General features: G+C 40.8%; 1 protein-coding gene across 6 annotated transcripts in view; it reads right to left on the bottom strand.

Moving 5' to 3' along the window:
* ANKRD6 (ankyrin repeat domain 6) overlaps positions 1–15315 on the bottom strand; it is an 85363-nt gene that overhangs the window by 11586 nt on the left and 58462 nt on the right. For 5 of the 6 annotated variants that reach the window (XM_079328405.1, XM_079328408.1, XM_079328406.1 and 2 more), the window contains 5 exons: positions 13274–13372; positions 5041–5139; positions 4439–4537; positions 1216–1314; positions 233–331 (listed from right to left, as the gene is read on the bottom strand). In XM_079328405.1, the coding sequence (XP_079184531.1) occupies positions 233–331; positions 1216–1314; positions 4439–4537; positions 5041–5139; positions 13274–13372 (495 nt within the window). The remainder of the gene's footprint in view (positions 1–232; positions 332–1215; positions 1315–4438; positions 4538–5040; positions 5140–13273; positions 13373–15315) is intronic. The other variant, XM_079328410.1, reaches the window with a different exon arrangement.

Raw genomic sequence — 15315 nt, 5'->3', positions numbered from 1 at the left:
TAAATCACCTCATAAATAAGCAATGCTTTAAAGAAATAATGCAAATGCGATGGCAAAATAATAAACCACTGATATGCCATTACTTTTTACAAGGCTATTCTTAAACGCTTAGGCATTTGGTGGTGCTGTGGAACACACAGAGTGAAGCAGGATTACTTGGGTAGGAATTCCTCTTCCCAACAACTGGCCGTGTGCAAAGGGCACAGAGTCACAATGAGGTTCATGCACTGACCTGGTTCTTTTCATGGACAGAACAGAAAGCACTGAGCAGCACCCTAATGATGGGCAAGTGATTATAACGAGCAGCCACATGCAGACAGGTATCTCCTGCCTGCAAACAGAAACAAAGCTCTGAGCATGTAATCACAGTGAGAAAGCCTGTACTTGTCATGATGTTCAGGAATGAAATAACCCTATTAAATCAGAAAGAGCAGTAAACACCACACACCTCCACAGAACAGCAATGCTGTCTTCTCTGCAGTACAAAATCTGCTATAATGGGTGGGAAAATTCAGCAAGAGCTGGGGTCAGGCAAGGTAAGAGCATGAATTCTTTAACTACTGATGGGAAATACTGGAAAAAATAAAATGCTATTTTCCTGCACTACAAACCCTGAGTTAGTTATATTTTTTCCATTAAATCTGTTCTTCTGAACCACAAACCAATGCAATTTGGAGTTGCAGCTTAGGATTCCACATAATGGAGAAAGCATGAGTGGCAGCCAGAGCTGCATTCCCATGAAGGGTGGCACTTGTGCAAAAACCCCACAGGTTTCCATTTCTCTGCCCACTTATCAAGCAGGGCAAAAATATCTGGCTTCTTTTTGTAGATTTTTTTTTCTTTATCTATCATGCCAGAATCATTACAAAATAGGAGGAAAGCTGTCTAAACTGAAACCTTGAATCTACCTCATTTGACAGACTGACACACAGTATATCTGATTTGCAGATCTGAAGCCTTTCACCACTATCTGTGCAACAGAAAACCCCATTTGGCTCCTATCCTTGCTCAAGAAATGGGTACAAGTAGTGCATCACTCAGTCATACCAAAAGCATTCCTTTGCATGATGAATACGATGGTTGGGTAGTGGGTTTTTTCAATACAATTTATAATAAAAATCATTGCTTAAAGCCTTTCCAAGTATTTCTACAAGTTAAAACAATATACCTAAAACAAAGTCACATAAAAATGAACATGTTATTCCCAAAACTCACATTATTTTTGAGGTCTGCTCGAGATCCTCCAAGTAACAAAACACGAGTACTCTGGGAATGGCTATTCTGGCAAGCCAAGTGAAGAGGTGTGTTACCTGCCTTAGAAAAACACAGGAAAAAATAAAAGCCATATTTAGAAATTGGACATAAGCATTGAAATATACAACCTCACAGATCTTTGCACAAGAAGATCCGCCCAAGGGTGGGAAACTGTCTCACAAAAATGTGAGATGAATGCAATCCCCACTTCATTCTGGCAGTGGCTTACCTGGCATATAATAAAAGCAGAAAAAGGACAGTATAATGATATCTGCATTGGTCAAATCTGTTTGCAGGAAGATAGAACTCTAGAAACTGTCTCATTCTTTAGTCTCAAACAGTCGTGTTAAATATTTAATTTAAAGAACTGTAATTCTAGTGTTTCAGGTTTCTTGACACAAACACAAAAAACAGACACAACTCCTGTCTCCTCATGATTGTAACACAAACCAGCCTGGAGTCTGGCTGGGTCTGTAGGTGCTCTCACTGGGTAGGATACAGATTTTAGGCTATCAACATGTCAACATGTTTGATGTTCAGGAGACACACCAGTCTCCAGCCAAGATGGGAAGGGAGGGCAAAAAGCCACCCAAGTCCCAGAGAATCACATGTTATGGTTCCTCAAAGAAAAAAATATGCAGAAATCAAAGAAGTGTTGGCTATTGTATTGTCTTTCTAACACCGTGAATTATTTTATTGGTCTGACAAGTTTTTCTGGCAACATTTGGCGTTTTTTAGTCTGAAAACATTCAGGATTTTTGGCTCTTAGGAGCTAGAAATTAAATCACCTCAGGTGAAAAGATTTACCAAGCTTACTACACTGCCTGTTCACCTTGATCGAGTCCTTTGATTTATCCCCCTTGCTTTCAAGACACAGGTGAAAGCTGCAGGGTTTGAATTAGAAAATCCTACTGTTAGATGTCTTAGGTCTTCACTTCCATATTACAGACCTGAATGTAGTCTCTAAGCTGTGGCAGACATGAACATTTTTCTTCTCAGCTAAGCTGTATTTAAGTGTCAATTTTTCCCTCACAGGTTTATCTCTGAAAAGCCTCTGCACTGCCTTTATCATTTGCTGTTTGTCAGGTTGCCCCTGGTGGGAATGCAGAGGTCCTGTGTGGCAGGTGAGGACCTCAGTTCTGGGAGAATCACAGTGCCAAGGGTAAAGCTCACACAGTGCCTCATCTGACTCATCTCCCATGGGGTGACAAATCTCTCACCAGCTTCTGAGAGGAAGAGAGGGTCCAGGGAATCTTCACTGAAATGTACAGACTAATGGAGAATCTAAAAATAAGGCTATGACTGATTTCTCTGGATGATCTATCACAGCAGAAAAGGTTTTATTAAGCCAAATTAAATGAAAAATAAACTGCACCTCCAGGGTGACTGCTGTGCACCCAAAACACAGTGTCAAATCCTTCCCATCTGCTGCTGCTTCACAGGTTTGGCAAATCTATAAGCCCATATCTGTACCATCCCTCCAAAATCACACAATGCCCAGGTATAAGTCAACAGCCTGTGGGATGCTCCTGCACATGGCACTCAACTCTGCTTTCTGCTGCCAGAAAAGCTGTCAGAATGATAATGCCTTGTCATCAGTAAGACAAAAAGCTGAGAGAACAGAGAAACCATTTTGGGATTAAGTAGACTTAAGCTCTTCATTTTTCTTGAAAACAAAGGGGATAAAAGCACGTGCAAGCATGCATGATTCCCACATTTTTCAGCAGCTCCTGAGAATATATCTTGTCCATTAAAAACCACCCAAAGAGTGATATGCAAAGGGTAAGACATCAAAGACTAGCACAGGAGCTGCTCAGGCAGTATTTAAGTTTGCCAGTCATATTTCAGCCATCAACCCTGCTGAGCTATTTTGTGCACATACTTTCCCAGAGAGGTTGCCTCCAGCTGACTTAAACTGGATTGTAAGCTAAATCTTCTAATTCCCTGAGGCACCCAAGCATGCAGGATAACCAGACTTGCATCTTAAGCCCACACCTTTGTACAGAAGTGTATATGTATACATAGACAAACATATCCAGGGATAGCAGCAAAATGGTTCACATGACTTATAGTCAAACATGGGAAGTTTTCTAAAATACCCTTGATATAAATCTATGAGGACATTACAGCAAAAGTAATTACAGTAAATAAAAATTGGTAGTTGAAATAATACAAAAGAAGGAATACACATAAAATAATATCGAAGATGAAGTAATTGCAGACCACAAAGTCACCACGACTGTACAAACATATACTTCTATAGTGCCTATATACAGAAACACTATGCCCAGGCAATGTGCCTTTTTACTCTAAATCCTAGACTTTGACCAGCTGTCTCCTTTCTTTCCCAGCCCCTTTCAGTGGTTGTTTTTGAGACACGTTTACCACAAATGCTCAGAGATGCCCATAAGCAATGCCAAACTCCTCTCCCTGTCACACAGGGCACAGTGACAGCCATGTGATCTGACCAACCCAGCAGCACAGCTGTCCAAACCCTGACTCTGCTCACACCATGGGCTGCTACCCCCATTTCCTGGACTGTTTCATTAACTTCTGAATTAGTGAACTGAAGTGCCTCTCAGTTATAACAATTAGAGTGGAACTAAAACCCTTTACTTTGTTATTCTTTCCTCTACATGGCTCTCAAGGCATTATAAATACCAAAAGGAACATAATCCAGGTTCATTACAAGATTCTGGGAAGAGACTATGCTAATATATTAGGAAAAACTTAGTAACAAAAGGCATGTTTGTTTTTTTTTTGTTCCCCTCTGTGGCTTACATTCTTTTGGCTGTTCAATTTCTAGGAAAAAAATAGATTTTCAATACCATTTTCTTATTAGTACAATTCATTTCCATTTTAAATCACCACAATCACATTGAATCTCCTCAGTATAAATTAGAGCACCATGGAGATTTCCACAGGAATGGCAGTGTTCCTCAGCTGTAATTAATGTATCATTCAGCAGGTTATTGAGTTTCTCCTGCGTCAGCTGTCAAAATATGAATTTCCTAATGCCTGTGGATGAACCATCCAGGCATGATAAATGAAAAGAAAAAGAAGAAAAAAATCCCACTAAGAGCTGGTCCCCCACCTGCTGAGAAATGCCATGGCCAGAAATCTCCAATTCTGAGAATCAGTCACCTTAGACCAGAACTGAAAGCTCCTCCTCCATGGGTCTCACCTTGTTCTTGGCAAGAACATTGGCTCCTGCTTTAACAAGCACTTTGGCAGACTGACTGAATCCATGCCAACAGGCTTCATGAAGAGCAGTGTTCCCATCCTGAAGAGCACAAGAGGAGAACGTTAGGGGCTGTATAACCAACCTACTCTCTTTAAAAATATTTTCATTTCCTACTAGCTTATTTTCTATTTTATTTTTAGAAGAGGTTAAAAATACTGTCATTTGTCTGGAACTTGAAAGTAGTTACATTTATTCCTAAATTAAACTTACAGCCTGGGATTTTCAGGTTTCTGGGATAATCATGAGAACTGTGCAGTCTTTTGCATAGTGCATAATATGGTTGTACATTCCTTTAATCCACCCCTTAATGAGCTGAGAACAGACTCTTAAACAAAAACTATCAGCCTAATATAAAAACGTAACTAAGTCAGTAATTTGTATTAAAGAGATGGTACAGCTTTTTTTTTCCAGTATAATTGCTCCAATTATTCTTGAAGCATCAGACACTCACTAAGGAACATAAACTGTAACTTTCTTTCTGAGACCTTAACATTATGACTGCCAAAGCTGCCATCCCACAGGGTTTTTGTTTTGTCTATTACCTTGTCTTGTCTGTCCAAAGCACAGCCCTCTTGAATCAGAGTTGCTATGACATCAGTGTTCCCTACCACAGCAGCCCGGTGCAATGCTGTCTGGTCACCCTGCAAAAAAAAACAAACAAATTTGTAATTGGTACAAGTTCCACCTCATTTTGACTTAATGCAAATGCAGACAACAGGGGCTGCATCTTCGACACACATAACTGTTTAAATCCAAGCTGCCTTTGAAAACAGTCTCCCTAAACAACTATCATAAAAGTTTGCAAGATTAATGAAGTTATTCAAAGTATCAGAGCTACAAACCATTTACAGAAGTTTGCAAGTCATCACAATCCCATAGACAGCACTGAAGCATTCTAAAAACATGGCAGTATTAGAAGGCAGTGAATTGGACACATTTGGCTCTACGTGTCTAATAGTCATCAGTGTCTGTAGGGAACTAAAGGGAATTACAGGCTGTCGTAATTCATCATAATGATCCTCCAGGACTTACACTAACTGGATAAGGCTCTACTGCTCTAGCTCTGATTGCTCCATCAGCCCTGCTTAGGATAAGGAGCATGAGATGAGATCGGTCTCTTCAGCACCTCTGATGAATTTACCAATTAGTGCTAACAGTGGAGGCAACTTCACGATGAGAACCACAACTGCAGGACCATCCGCTTGTTTCACTCAAGCAACTGAGCTATCTTGAGGTCCAAACAACTTTCATTTCTCATTGACCCACCACATAGCAGCAACAAGCAAGTCTCCTACATCAGTTTATTTCCTTTAAGACCAGCTTTCCAAAAGAAATTATGCTGAGATGGGCATCTTGTCTGACTGCCCATCCCTCTCCTCTCTAACAACTGCTGAACTCATTTGCTGAGCTGAAGAGCCCAAGGTTAGTTTTCTGCAATCCTTTCAGAAACTGAAGACTAGAGAAACTTAAACCACTGTCCTGCCCATCAGGGGTTATCTATATGTTATGTATATATTGGTGAGAACCTGATAAAAGAGGGGCAAAAGAAGGATTTATGAAGCAATGTGTAGGGATCAATGGGAAAATGAGCTGCAATAGCTCCGCTGCTGCCACAAGAACTGGTCTTGGCTTTCCATTGGAGTTGCTTTGAACTCAGCAATGCCAAAGGATTGCTGAGTCCAGGAACAGAGACAGGCTCCAAAGCTGCACACAGACCTTTTTCAGGATGAATAAACAGATTGGAATCCAATCAATTTCTGCTTATCTAGATAATGGTCACCACAAACACACACAGGGCAGAGATATGCCAAGTGTTTTATAAAAGCTTACAGGAAACCAAGTCTCAAATAGGCACAAAATTTCTCTGTTAAAATTCTTTATCAGGTAATAGAATATTGTATTAAATACTAAAATTAGAGGAATTTCTGTATTTTTTATTCTGGAGTGTCCAAGTCTTTAGATAACTGGCTTATTTGAACAATTTGTTCTCAAAGCCAATTAGCAGCTGACTTAAAAATTGCTCTTGGTGGGGTTCTTTTGTGCTAATGACACCAAAATAGTTATTAATCTATAAAAAAAATTAGTATTGTCAACCACAACCTTTCAGTAATCCCTACCAGTAAATCTTAAATTGGCTTATAATCATGAAGTTGATTTTTAAAAATTTTGTTGAAGGTGGTTTTTAAAAACCTGCTATCTATTTTTTGTTGTTTCTACAGGTTACATATTTTTACTTTTGGTTTTGCAACTTGAAATGTAATTTAAAAGATTTCAAAAAAGACAGTAAAGCTTCCAGGAAGTGGGAACAAAATGTATTGGAAAACTGACAGCATGGCAAGTGCTCTGAACTTATGTATTTGTTCCAAATTCAAAGACAACCAAAATGTTATGGAAAATGTCCAAATTATACCATCTCACAAGTACAAATGTCAAATAGTTACTGGTTACTATGACTACATGGAAATCTGCTCACCAACAAATTGAGGAAGAATTTTATATCTGATTTTTGATTATGGCACAGCTACTGTTACTGCAGTAGTGAGTCATGTGGGACAATGCAAAAATAATTTTATCTATCACAAAATGGAAAGTAATCTGCCAACCTACCCCTGCCAAGTGTTATTGATGCACCAGCAAACCTACAGAAGATATTATAAAAACAGACTAAAACAAAATGGCAACTGCCATTGCAGTGCATGGAATCTGAACAATGAATGTTTGGTTCCTACTGCCTTACAGTCAGGAAAATTACTGTGGAGAAGAAAAATTTGGGGCAGGAATGGATTGCACAGGATTTGGTTTGTAATTAAGTATCTTCTTACTAGGACAGTTTAAATCAAGGCTGCTCCTGTCCCCATCACAGTAACTGCAGTGAGGTCAAAGCCTATGCAGCTCTTTAGGCTTTGTTGATCTGAAAGCTACTTCTAACAGTACTTAATTTAAATTTTATACAAACACATTTGTCTGTTTGGAAAGTGGGGAGCACCTCACTGCTCCAAGACCAGGTCCCCCTTGGTAATCCCAACCCATGTGCTGGTGGCCCATGCACTGGGGATGCACAACAGCACTGGGACAGCTTTAGCCACGCCTAAGCTTTGTCCCAAAACACATTCTGGTCCCTGAAGTGGAAGTAGGTGTAGGAACACAAGTCCTGCAAAGGCAGGCTCAGGTGCCTCCTGCCCAAGGTACAGGCTTTGGTTATGACATCTTCCCTACACAAGCATCCAAGAGTAAGGTACAACCCACACCCTGACTGGACAAAAGAAGCACCTCATCCATGTAACAGGGAGTGTCAAAGGATATCTCAAACCTTGCTTCACCAAGGCACCTCCCAGTGAAGAGAGGGCATGTATCATTGTCCTGATGAGGATCTGTCCCTACTACCACCAGACCCTTCAGCCAGCAGGACAGGGCAGCACTTGGCCCACTGTTCCCTGACACCTCAGCACAAATATTTACCTTAAACTGCTTAAAGTGTTGTGGAAGCTGAACTACTAGGTTGTGATGGCTTCTGTGTGACAGCCACTGAGCAACCCAGCCATGGAGAGCACAGCCATCCTATAAATAACAGTGCCTGCACTACTGCACTCTAACCAGCCTCCCCTCCCCAACAGCAGTGGAGCAAATCCCTGCCTTGCCTTTCCTGGAGTCCAAGAAAACAGATGAGTTGTGTTTTTTTCACAGCAGGAATTTTCAGGCAGTATAATCACCGACTTGTGTACCTTTTATTAATTGCTGAAATAAATGTCTCTGAAAGCACTCACTAGAATTCTGCCTTTAGCAAAGCATTAGGGGTCTGTTCCAGAGGCTCAGAGAGCAATTACACCGGTAAATGCGTATTAACTGTCCAGACTATTATGTTGGGCACAATTTATGATCCTGTTTCCAAGAGATTTATGCCTTAGGAACAGACTGCAGATCAGTAACAATGAAGAGAGACAACTCCAGTGCCGTGTCACAGAAACATGACCTTGACAGAAACAACAGTCTGCCCAAATGCAGATGTGGGCCCAAAGCCAAAAAGACTTAACTGAGGCTCAACAGAAGTAAAGCACTAGGATTTCAAACCCCTTCCTCAGACTCTGCCTAGCCCTGAAGGCAGTTCCGACTCAGGAGATTCAAGTCCAACATGTCCATGCTCCCAACATGTCAGCTTGCAAGGCAGGTACAGGGCACTGCATCATGATGGTAAGGCACACCCTGGCCCTACACAGCCCTAATGCAGGCAGCTTCCCTTCTCTCTCTGGCCCTGTGAATGCCCTTGTCACACATCTGATGAAAGAAGACCCACACATCTTGCAGGTACAGCCACCACTCTTCAAAATCAAGTCAGCAAAGGGAGTGGCCACTGGCTCTTCCACAGTAGCCCAGAGGTATTGGTACTTTGCCTTGCCATGGCACCACTGCAGTGCTGAAAGTGCTCCACTTTCAGGAAAAAATCTTGGTACTCATTGGGATAATAAGAGGCTGACACTGGGAGACAGGGATAGAAATCTGCTCTGATGCAGAGGATGCAGGACTGCACACCTGAGAGCTCTACCTGTAACAGGGCTCCTGCACAGCAGCAGAAACATTTCCAGAGGGGGGAACCTTGCTCTTTACAGAGGGCTTAAACACCTGCTTTCAGGAGAGGCTTACAGGCTGGAGGTCCAGAAGAAAGGCAGAGACCTAAATCTTGATTTTTCCCCATGGACTTTGGCATTACCCTTTCTTTAGCACTTGTCTGTTGGAATGGCTGTTGGCATTTGCTCATTGTCCTGGTGTTAGCAGCCATCCCCCTGAGCTTCCTCATGTGCTGACTATCTTAAAACAGTGGATGCAACCACTGGGACCAGGCACTTGGAAATTTGGCAGGCATCTATTTATATCTGAAATTCACCCCAAGGGAAAGGAAACAACACAAGTGACTTCCAATGAAGTCTCAGATAGACTTCTAACAGCTCTCCTGGGCTACTGGAGTCCATAGACTCTACAGATTCAAATTAATGAGATTTGGTTTACATTCATTTGTAATACATGCTAATTTTTCATTTATTTGATTTTAAAAAACCCCCAACATATAACTACATTTTTTCCTGCACATTCCTATTCTCCAGAGCATGCAACAGTTGTAAACTCTCCTTTAAAGTTCTTCTCCCATGTGAAGGGAGAAAAGTCTCCCACTTTGCTTCCTTTTTTTTGTGTTTGCAGAAATCAACAGACTATCTTGCTGCAGGAGAATTGCACCAAAATCATAGAATCACAGAATGGTTTGGGTTGGAAGGGACCCTAAAGATCATCTGGTTCCAACTCCCTTCCCATGAGCAGGAATACCTTCCACTAGCCCAGGCTGCCAATCCAGCCTAGCCTTGCACACTTCCAGTGATAAAGCACCCACAACTTTGACTGCCCAAAAAATAAACAACCAGAACAAAACGAGAAAAAACTCATGGCTTCCAATCCCTGATACAAAGTGCTAAACAGCACTTGTGAAGTCATATAATACAAAATTAATACTAGAAGTATCAAAATATTTTAAAGTTAAAATGCAACCAAGTGTTAAATACTTGCAGGAGCACACAAGAATATGTGGATATCCTGAAGCAGCTGTACACAAAGGGAACTGAATATGCTCTCAGGTTTCTCAGTGTCTTTGTGCTGCTCTCCTCTTTTGCTACAGAGAGGCAGTCATGATATGCAGTTAAGAACAACTTCACTCTGCTCAGTAAATGGTGATGCATGACCAGCAGAAGTTATCAAGGCATGAAAAATAATCATGAACAAAACAAATTGCAGCTTAAATGAAATGGGACCACAGGAATGAGCCACTTTGCATATCTTCATTCAGCTAGAAATTATTATGATCCCTGGGCTATTGTTCCATTTGAAACTAATTTTCTGCTCCTTAAACTGAAGCTCCCAGAAAGAAGTTTCGGGGCCTTTGGCCTTTGTTTGAAATCAGCTTGTTTTCCCCACATTTCAGCTCTCCAAGGGTGCAGGCAGGGCAGGAGGCTGGGTGCAGAGTGCCAGGCAGCCATGCAGCCATGCAGCCATGCCCAGGCAGCCATGCAGCCATGCAGCCATGCGGGGAGCTCCCGTGGCAGCATGCACCGGGACGGGCGCGGGCAGGGGCGACGCATGGCAGCTCTAACCTCCTTCTCTCTCTCTGATCTTCTAGGTTCCTTCCTAGCCTTTCTCTTCTGGTTTCTCTTATTTTTCTCATCCTTGATTTCCTTCAGCGGGACAATTTTCTCCTGGACTATTTCTGAGGTGTGTGCAGTGTGGACACTCATTGACCACTCAGAGATGGCAGTGGGATCCCAGTAGGAGTTGTCAGCATTGGCAGGGAGAAGGAAGGAGTCAGCTCCTGGAGTGGCATATTCCACAGAGCTGGACTCCACTGGCTGAAATTCATAATAATCCCACTCCAGGCCACTGGAGGTCATTCTTCAACTAATTCTTAAGGCTCTTACCGTGTTTAGGGAACATATCTGTAGAACATGAAAGTGAGCATTTTAATCTCTCCACAACAATTAGCAACTTTTAAGTTTCTGCTTATCATCTGGCAAATTAAAACTTAGTCTTGAATTTGATCAAAACTCAGAAATAAGGTGTTAGGTTTCTCTTGTTATTTTGAAATATAAAATGTAGGTAATCTTTTTGGATTTTTGTGTGCTATCGTAACAATGCCATAGATCAAAATCAACAAAATAATTGGCCTTTCAATTAAATATAATACTCTCCACTCTCACAGGTGTTTTTATATCTGAACCTAAATCTCTGTTTCTGAAAAACAGCAATGAAACATACAGATGTTACTCAACACTTGAGACTAAGATAACTTCACTGCCATGTAAGCACACAGTAAAAGTGACTGAAGGCATAGTCAATAGATTGCAACTAAAAGACGACAAACATATTCTATGGGGCATAAACTGTAAAAATTAATTTTGCAAGGAGAAACCATAAGCAGAGAACCTTCTATGAAGACCTATGTAAAAGGAAAGCAGAAATATTTTAGTTAATACCTATTACATGCAAAAATCTTTGTTTGGAATTTTAGACTTCCTCCTCCTATAAGAAAAATGCAAACATACCCTTTGAAATTCAGCGATTCCTAAGGCTCTCCTCAATCCCAACCAAATTACTACTACTACTAATAAGAAATACAGAGCTACACATCAAAATACATTTTAAAGAAACCTATAAATCCAGTATGCATCTACTCTGCTCATATTAATCATCACATTTAGAAGCATTATCCAATTGTTGTGAACAAAGTCTCAGAGAAGCTCATAAGACAATGCATCTATGAGCTGAGTATTTCTACAAGTGCAATACTCTTCACTGAACTGAAATGATGCTAAACACTGATTTACTGTTCTTCCGTCATGGCTATCACATTTCCATATTAACAGCACAGAATTTTTTCCAAGATGATTAAAACAAAACAGACTTCTTCAAAAAACAGTTTCCACATAAACTCGATTTGACCAAATTAGCTCTTGCTTTCTTAAAGCAGCAGTTTCCTTTTCTCAGGAAAACTGGCTGTATTTGTAAAGCATCTGCAATTTTTGTCTTAAATATATAATGACCATTTCTGCTGAGAGACATCAAAAAGCATACCCAGGATAAATCTGAATTAATGGATTCTCCCATTGCACTTGCAAATCTGCTTGATTTCACAGACGGGCACAGGGAAAGAATAAAGAGGGCAGGAAGCAAATTTTCTTCCCGGAAAAACAAGTTTCCCTGCAGAAAGCTGGCCCCATCAGTATCCCAGCCCCAAGCTTGACAGGCAGACTGCTTACATCTCACAGGGAATCAGCTACTCATGCAGAGAAATCTTCCAGTTGCTATGGACTTTTACCTCTCTAGATGCAAAGAAATGCCCAAAGGCATTTTTAAAGGCACCTAGACATTTCCAGTGTTCTTCTACTAGTCATACAAGTGCCTCCACTAACACCTTTGGACCTCTAAGGCCTTTGAAGACTCTCTACCTTATATATTACAGTGGAAACAAAAGCAATCCTACCTCAAACTTCTTCCAGTGTGCCATCAGAAGTTAGCAATTAACTTGAAGAAATGATGATTATTCAACTGCTATTGCACATTTCAGCATATACCTTTTTTCACCAGTGAGGGAACTAAAACCACATTATCTGTCACTCCAAAGTGCCTTAAAGCCTAGTCTTAGATTAAAACTACTCTTACAGAAACAAAAGAAATTCCAGCAACTTACATATATCACCAAATGAACACAAACTACCCTTTGCTAAATTCAAATCTGTTTTTTCTGCTGATGCCTCACCACACAACCTCAGAGATGTGACCACCACCACATGAAGCATGGTGCCATCAGGATGATGTGCTGTGGGCAGCTGTTCTGGATGCTGAGGGATGTGTCTAGTCCAAAAGCATCTCCCACTTCAGGCAAACATCACAATGGGTTGTGCTCCCTACCTGGTGTCCTCCTGGTTCCCACAATGAACTCCTGGTGCATGTCTACCAGAAGTAGCAGATGACGACTCTCACACCTGCCTGGCACAAGTAGAGCTCTTATAAAGCTCTGCAGCTTGAACAAGAGGACTAAGCTATTCACTGAAAACCACCACATTTTACATTGTTTCCCATGCATTTTTGCATCTCCAAAATTAGAGGTTACATTTCTGACTTGGAAAATAGAGAGACAGATTTTGTTTCCATTTAATCCCACTTCAAAGAAGTGAATGTCTACTGTTATTTGCAATTCACCTTTTTCCCTCCACCCCAAGTTAGAAGGTTGCATCTACTTACATCATCCTGAATATCCAGATCACAACCAGCCTTCAACAAAACCTGGACAACGTGGAGATGACCCTTGTAGGCAGCAAGATGCAGGGGGGTCCGCCCATGCTAGGAATGAGAAGAAAATAATAATACCTTTAAAATGAATTTTTATGCATGGTAGTTGAATAGAGTTTTATCTCCTTTTCATCATTCTTCTGTTTGTACCTCACTGTCTGAAGCCTGCAATAGTAGCAACTGACATGTATTAGTGTGACAAAAGCTTTACCTTGGTTTTGTGAAAGCTGAAAACTTCACCTTCTGCAACATTTCAGTTTATCCCAATGACACCCTACAAAAGGGATATTACACTCATGTAAAGAAACTTCCTTACAAATTCAGATCTGGCTCTGTGTCCATGCTTAAGCAGAATTCATGACCCTTTTGTTTCTGTCCCTTTGGAGCACAGAAGTGTCAACTACTGTCACCTTCCCTCTGTACAGCCAAGTTGCAATAACTGGCTAATTCATATATTGTAATGGGCACTGTCTTTGCACCAGAGATAAGAATTACTGAGCTGTTGCACATGACAGATGATCCCTTGAAAAGGAATGGAAGGCCTGTAGTCACTCCAAGTAACTTCATATGTATGACAACCAACTTCACTCTGCTTAAGATCTGCCAGGTTTTTTTAGACAATATTTATTTTTACATCTCTCTAAAATCTTAAAATGAGTGAAACACCTTAAGATTTGTGAAACAACAACACTAAAATTATTCACTGGAGATTATTCAATGTCTGTAAAGAAAACAGGATTCCAGCAATTACTAAATTCACGAAGTATCTTCACCCAGAATGTTGTTTTCTGCACTAGGCAGTTTTTATGAGGGTCACATTAAAAGTCATGTGACTCTCCACCTCTATCATGTATCTATTCCTTCACTACAGTGCTGTCATCTATTTTCCCACCCAATGATTTGTCCTGCAAAGGAAGATAATACAGCCCTAATACATCAACCACAGAAGGGGCAAACACTTCTAGAGCTGTCTGACTAGTGGCTTGAAGTACACAGATGGCAACCATTGGCTCTCTGGTTTTAAGCATCTTCTTTAAGCAACTTCTTCATAAGACAACTAAGTCAAGTAGATAATAAACCAAGCTCAAGACAAGATTGTTTCCATACAGCAAACCCCATACCCACATATCTGGTAAAGCCTTGTTAACTCGGCCTCTTCAGTGCAAAATGAAAAAAAACACTGTGGGAATCAACAGAATGGCTGAGGGCAAAATGTGCCATTACTGATTAATTGTGCTGTGCTTCAGAAACACTAAGTGTTGATTAATTGTCCTAGGTTATTGACTTAAAGGGACAGATCTGAGGATAAAATCACACTATGACACGACATGTGGGTGTCTCAGAACCTGCACACCTACTGGCAGCAGCAGCTCATTCCCATGAAACTTCCATTCCTGCTCTGCTAAAGGTGTGGCAAGGACTTGTTTTTGCTGCCCCGGGCACCATCCAGACTCCTGCTTGGGTGTCTCTGGCTTGATCTGGCCACAGGTCCTAAAATCCTGTCTGAGCTGCACTGACCACACTTTCCTCTCCATCAGCCTGGAGGAGAGCCAGGGGTATATTGCTGTTCCAGCTAACTCAATAGCAGGAGGCATAAAATCCCCAGGCAACAGAGGGATAAAAAATAAATACATAAATAAATAAATAAATAAATAAATAAATGGAATAAAATTTTTTAAATATACCAAATGGAAAAATCATTTTCAACAACAAACAGTATGTTTGAATTATGAATATGTGCTCCAGCACATTCAGATTTACAGGTCCTGACTCTCTACATTCCTTAATGCCAATAAGTAAATCACCTAATCCAAGCATCTATCTCACTTCCTGGAAGGTTATTAATACATCATGAAAACAATTTATAGCAATCTGTGCATGGAGAAGGAAAAATCCCAAAGAAACCCAACTTGAAGCCAGCTCATGTGCTTTAAAAGGAAAGTGCCAACAACATGAATATATATTCCAGCAGGGAAACTTTCTGTAAGATAACC

The sequence above is a fragment of the Erithacus rubecula genome, assembly GCF_903797595.1.
Source record: "Erithacus rubecula genome assembly, chromosome: 2".
NCBI classification, from domain to species: domain Eukaryota; kingdom Metazoa; phylum Chordata; class Aves; order Passeriformes; family Muscicapidae; genus Erithacus; species Erithacus rubecula.
Note: the sequence above shows the minus strand (reverse complement) of the source record. Positions and strands in the feature narration are given on the sequence as shown.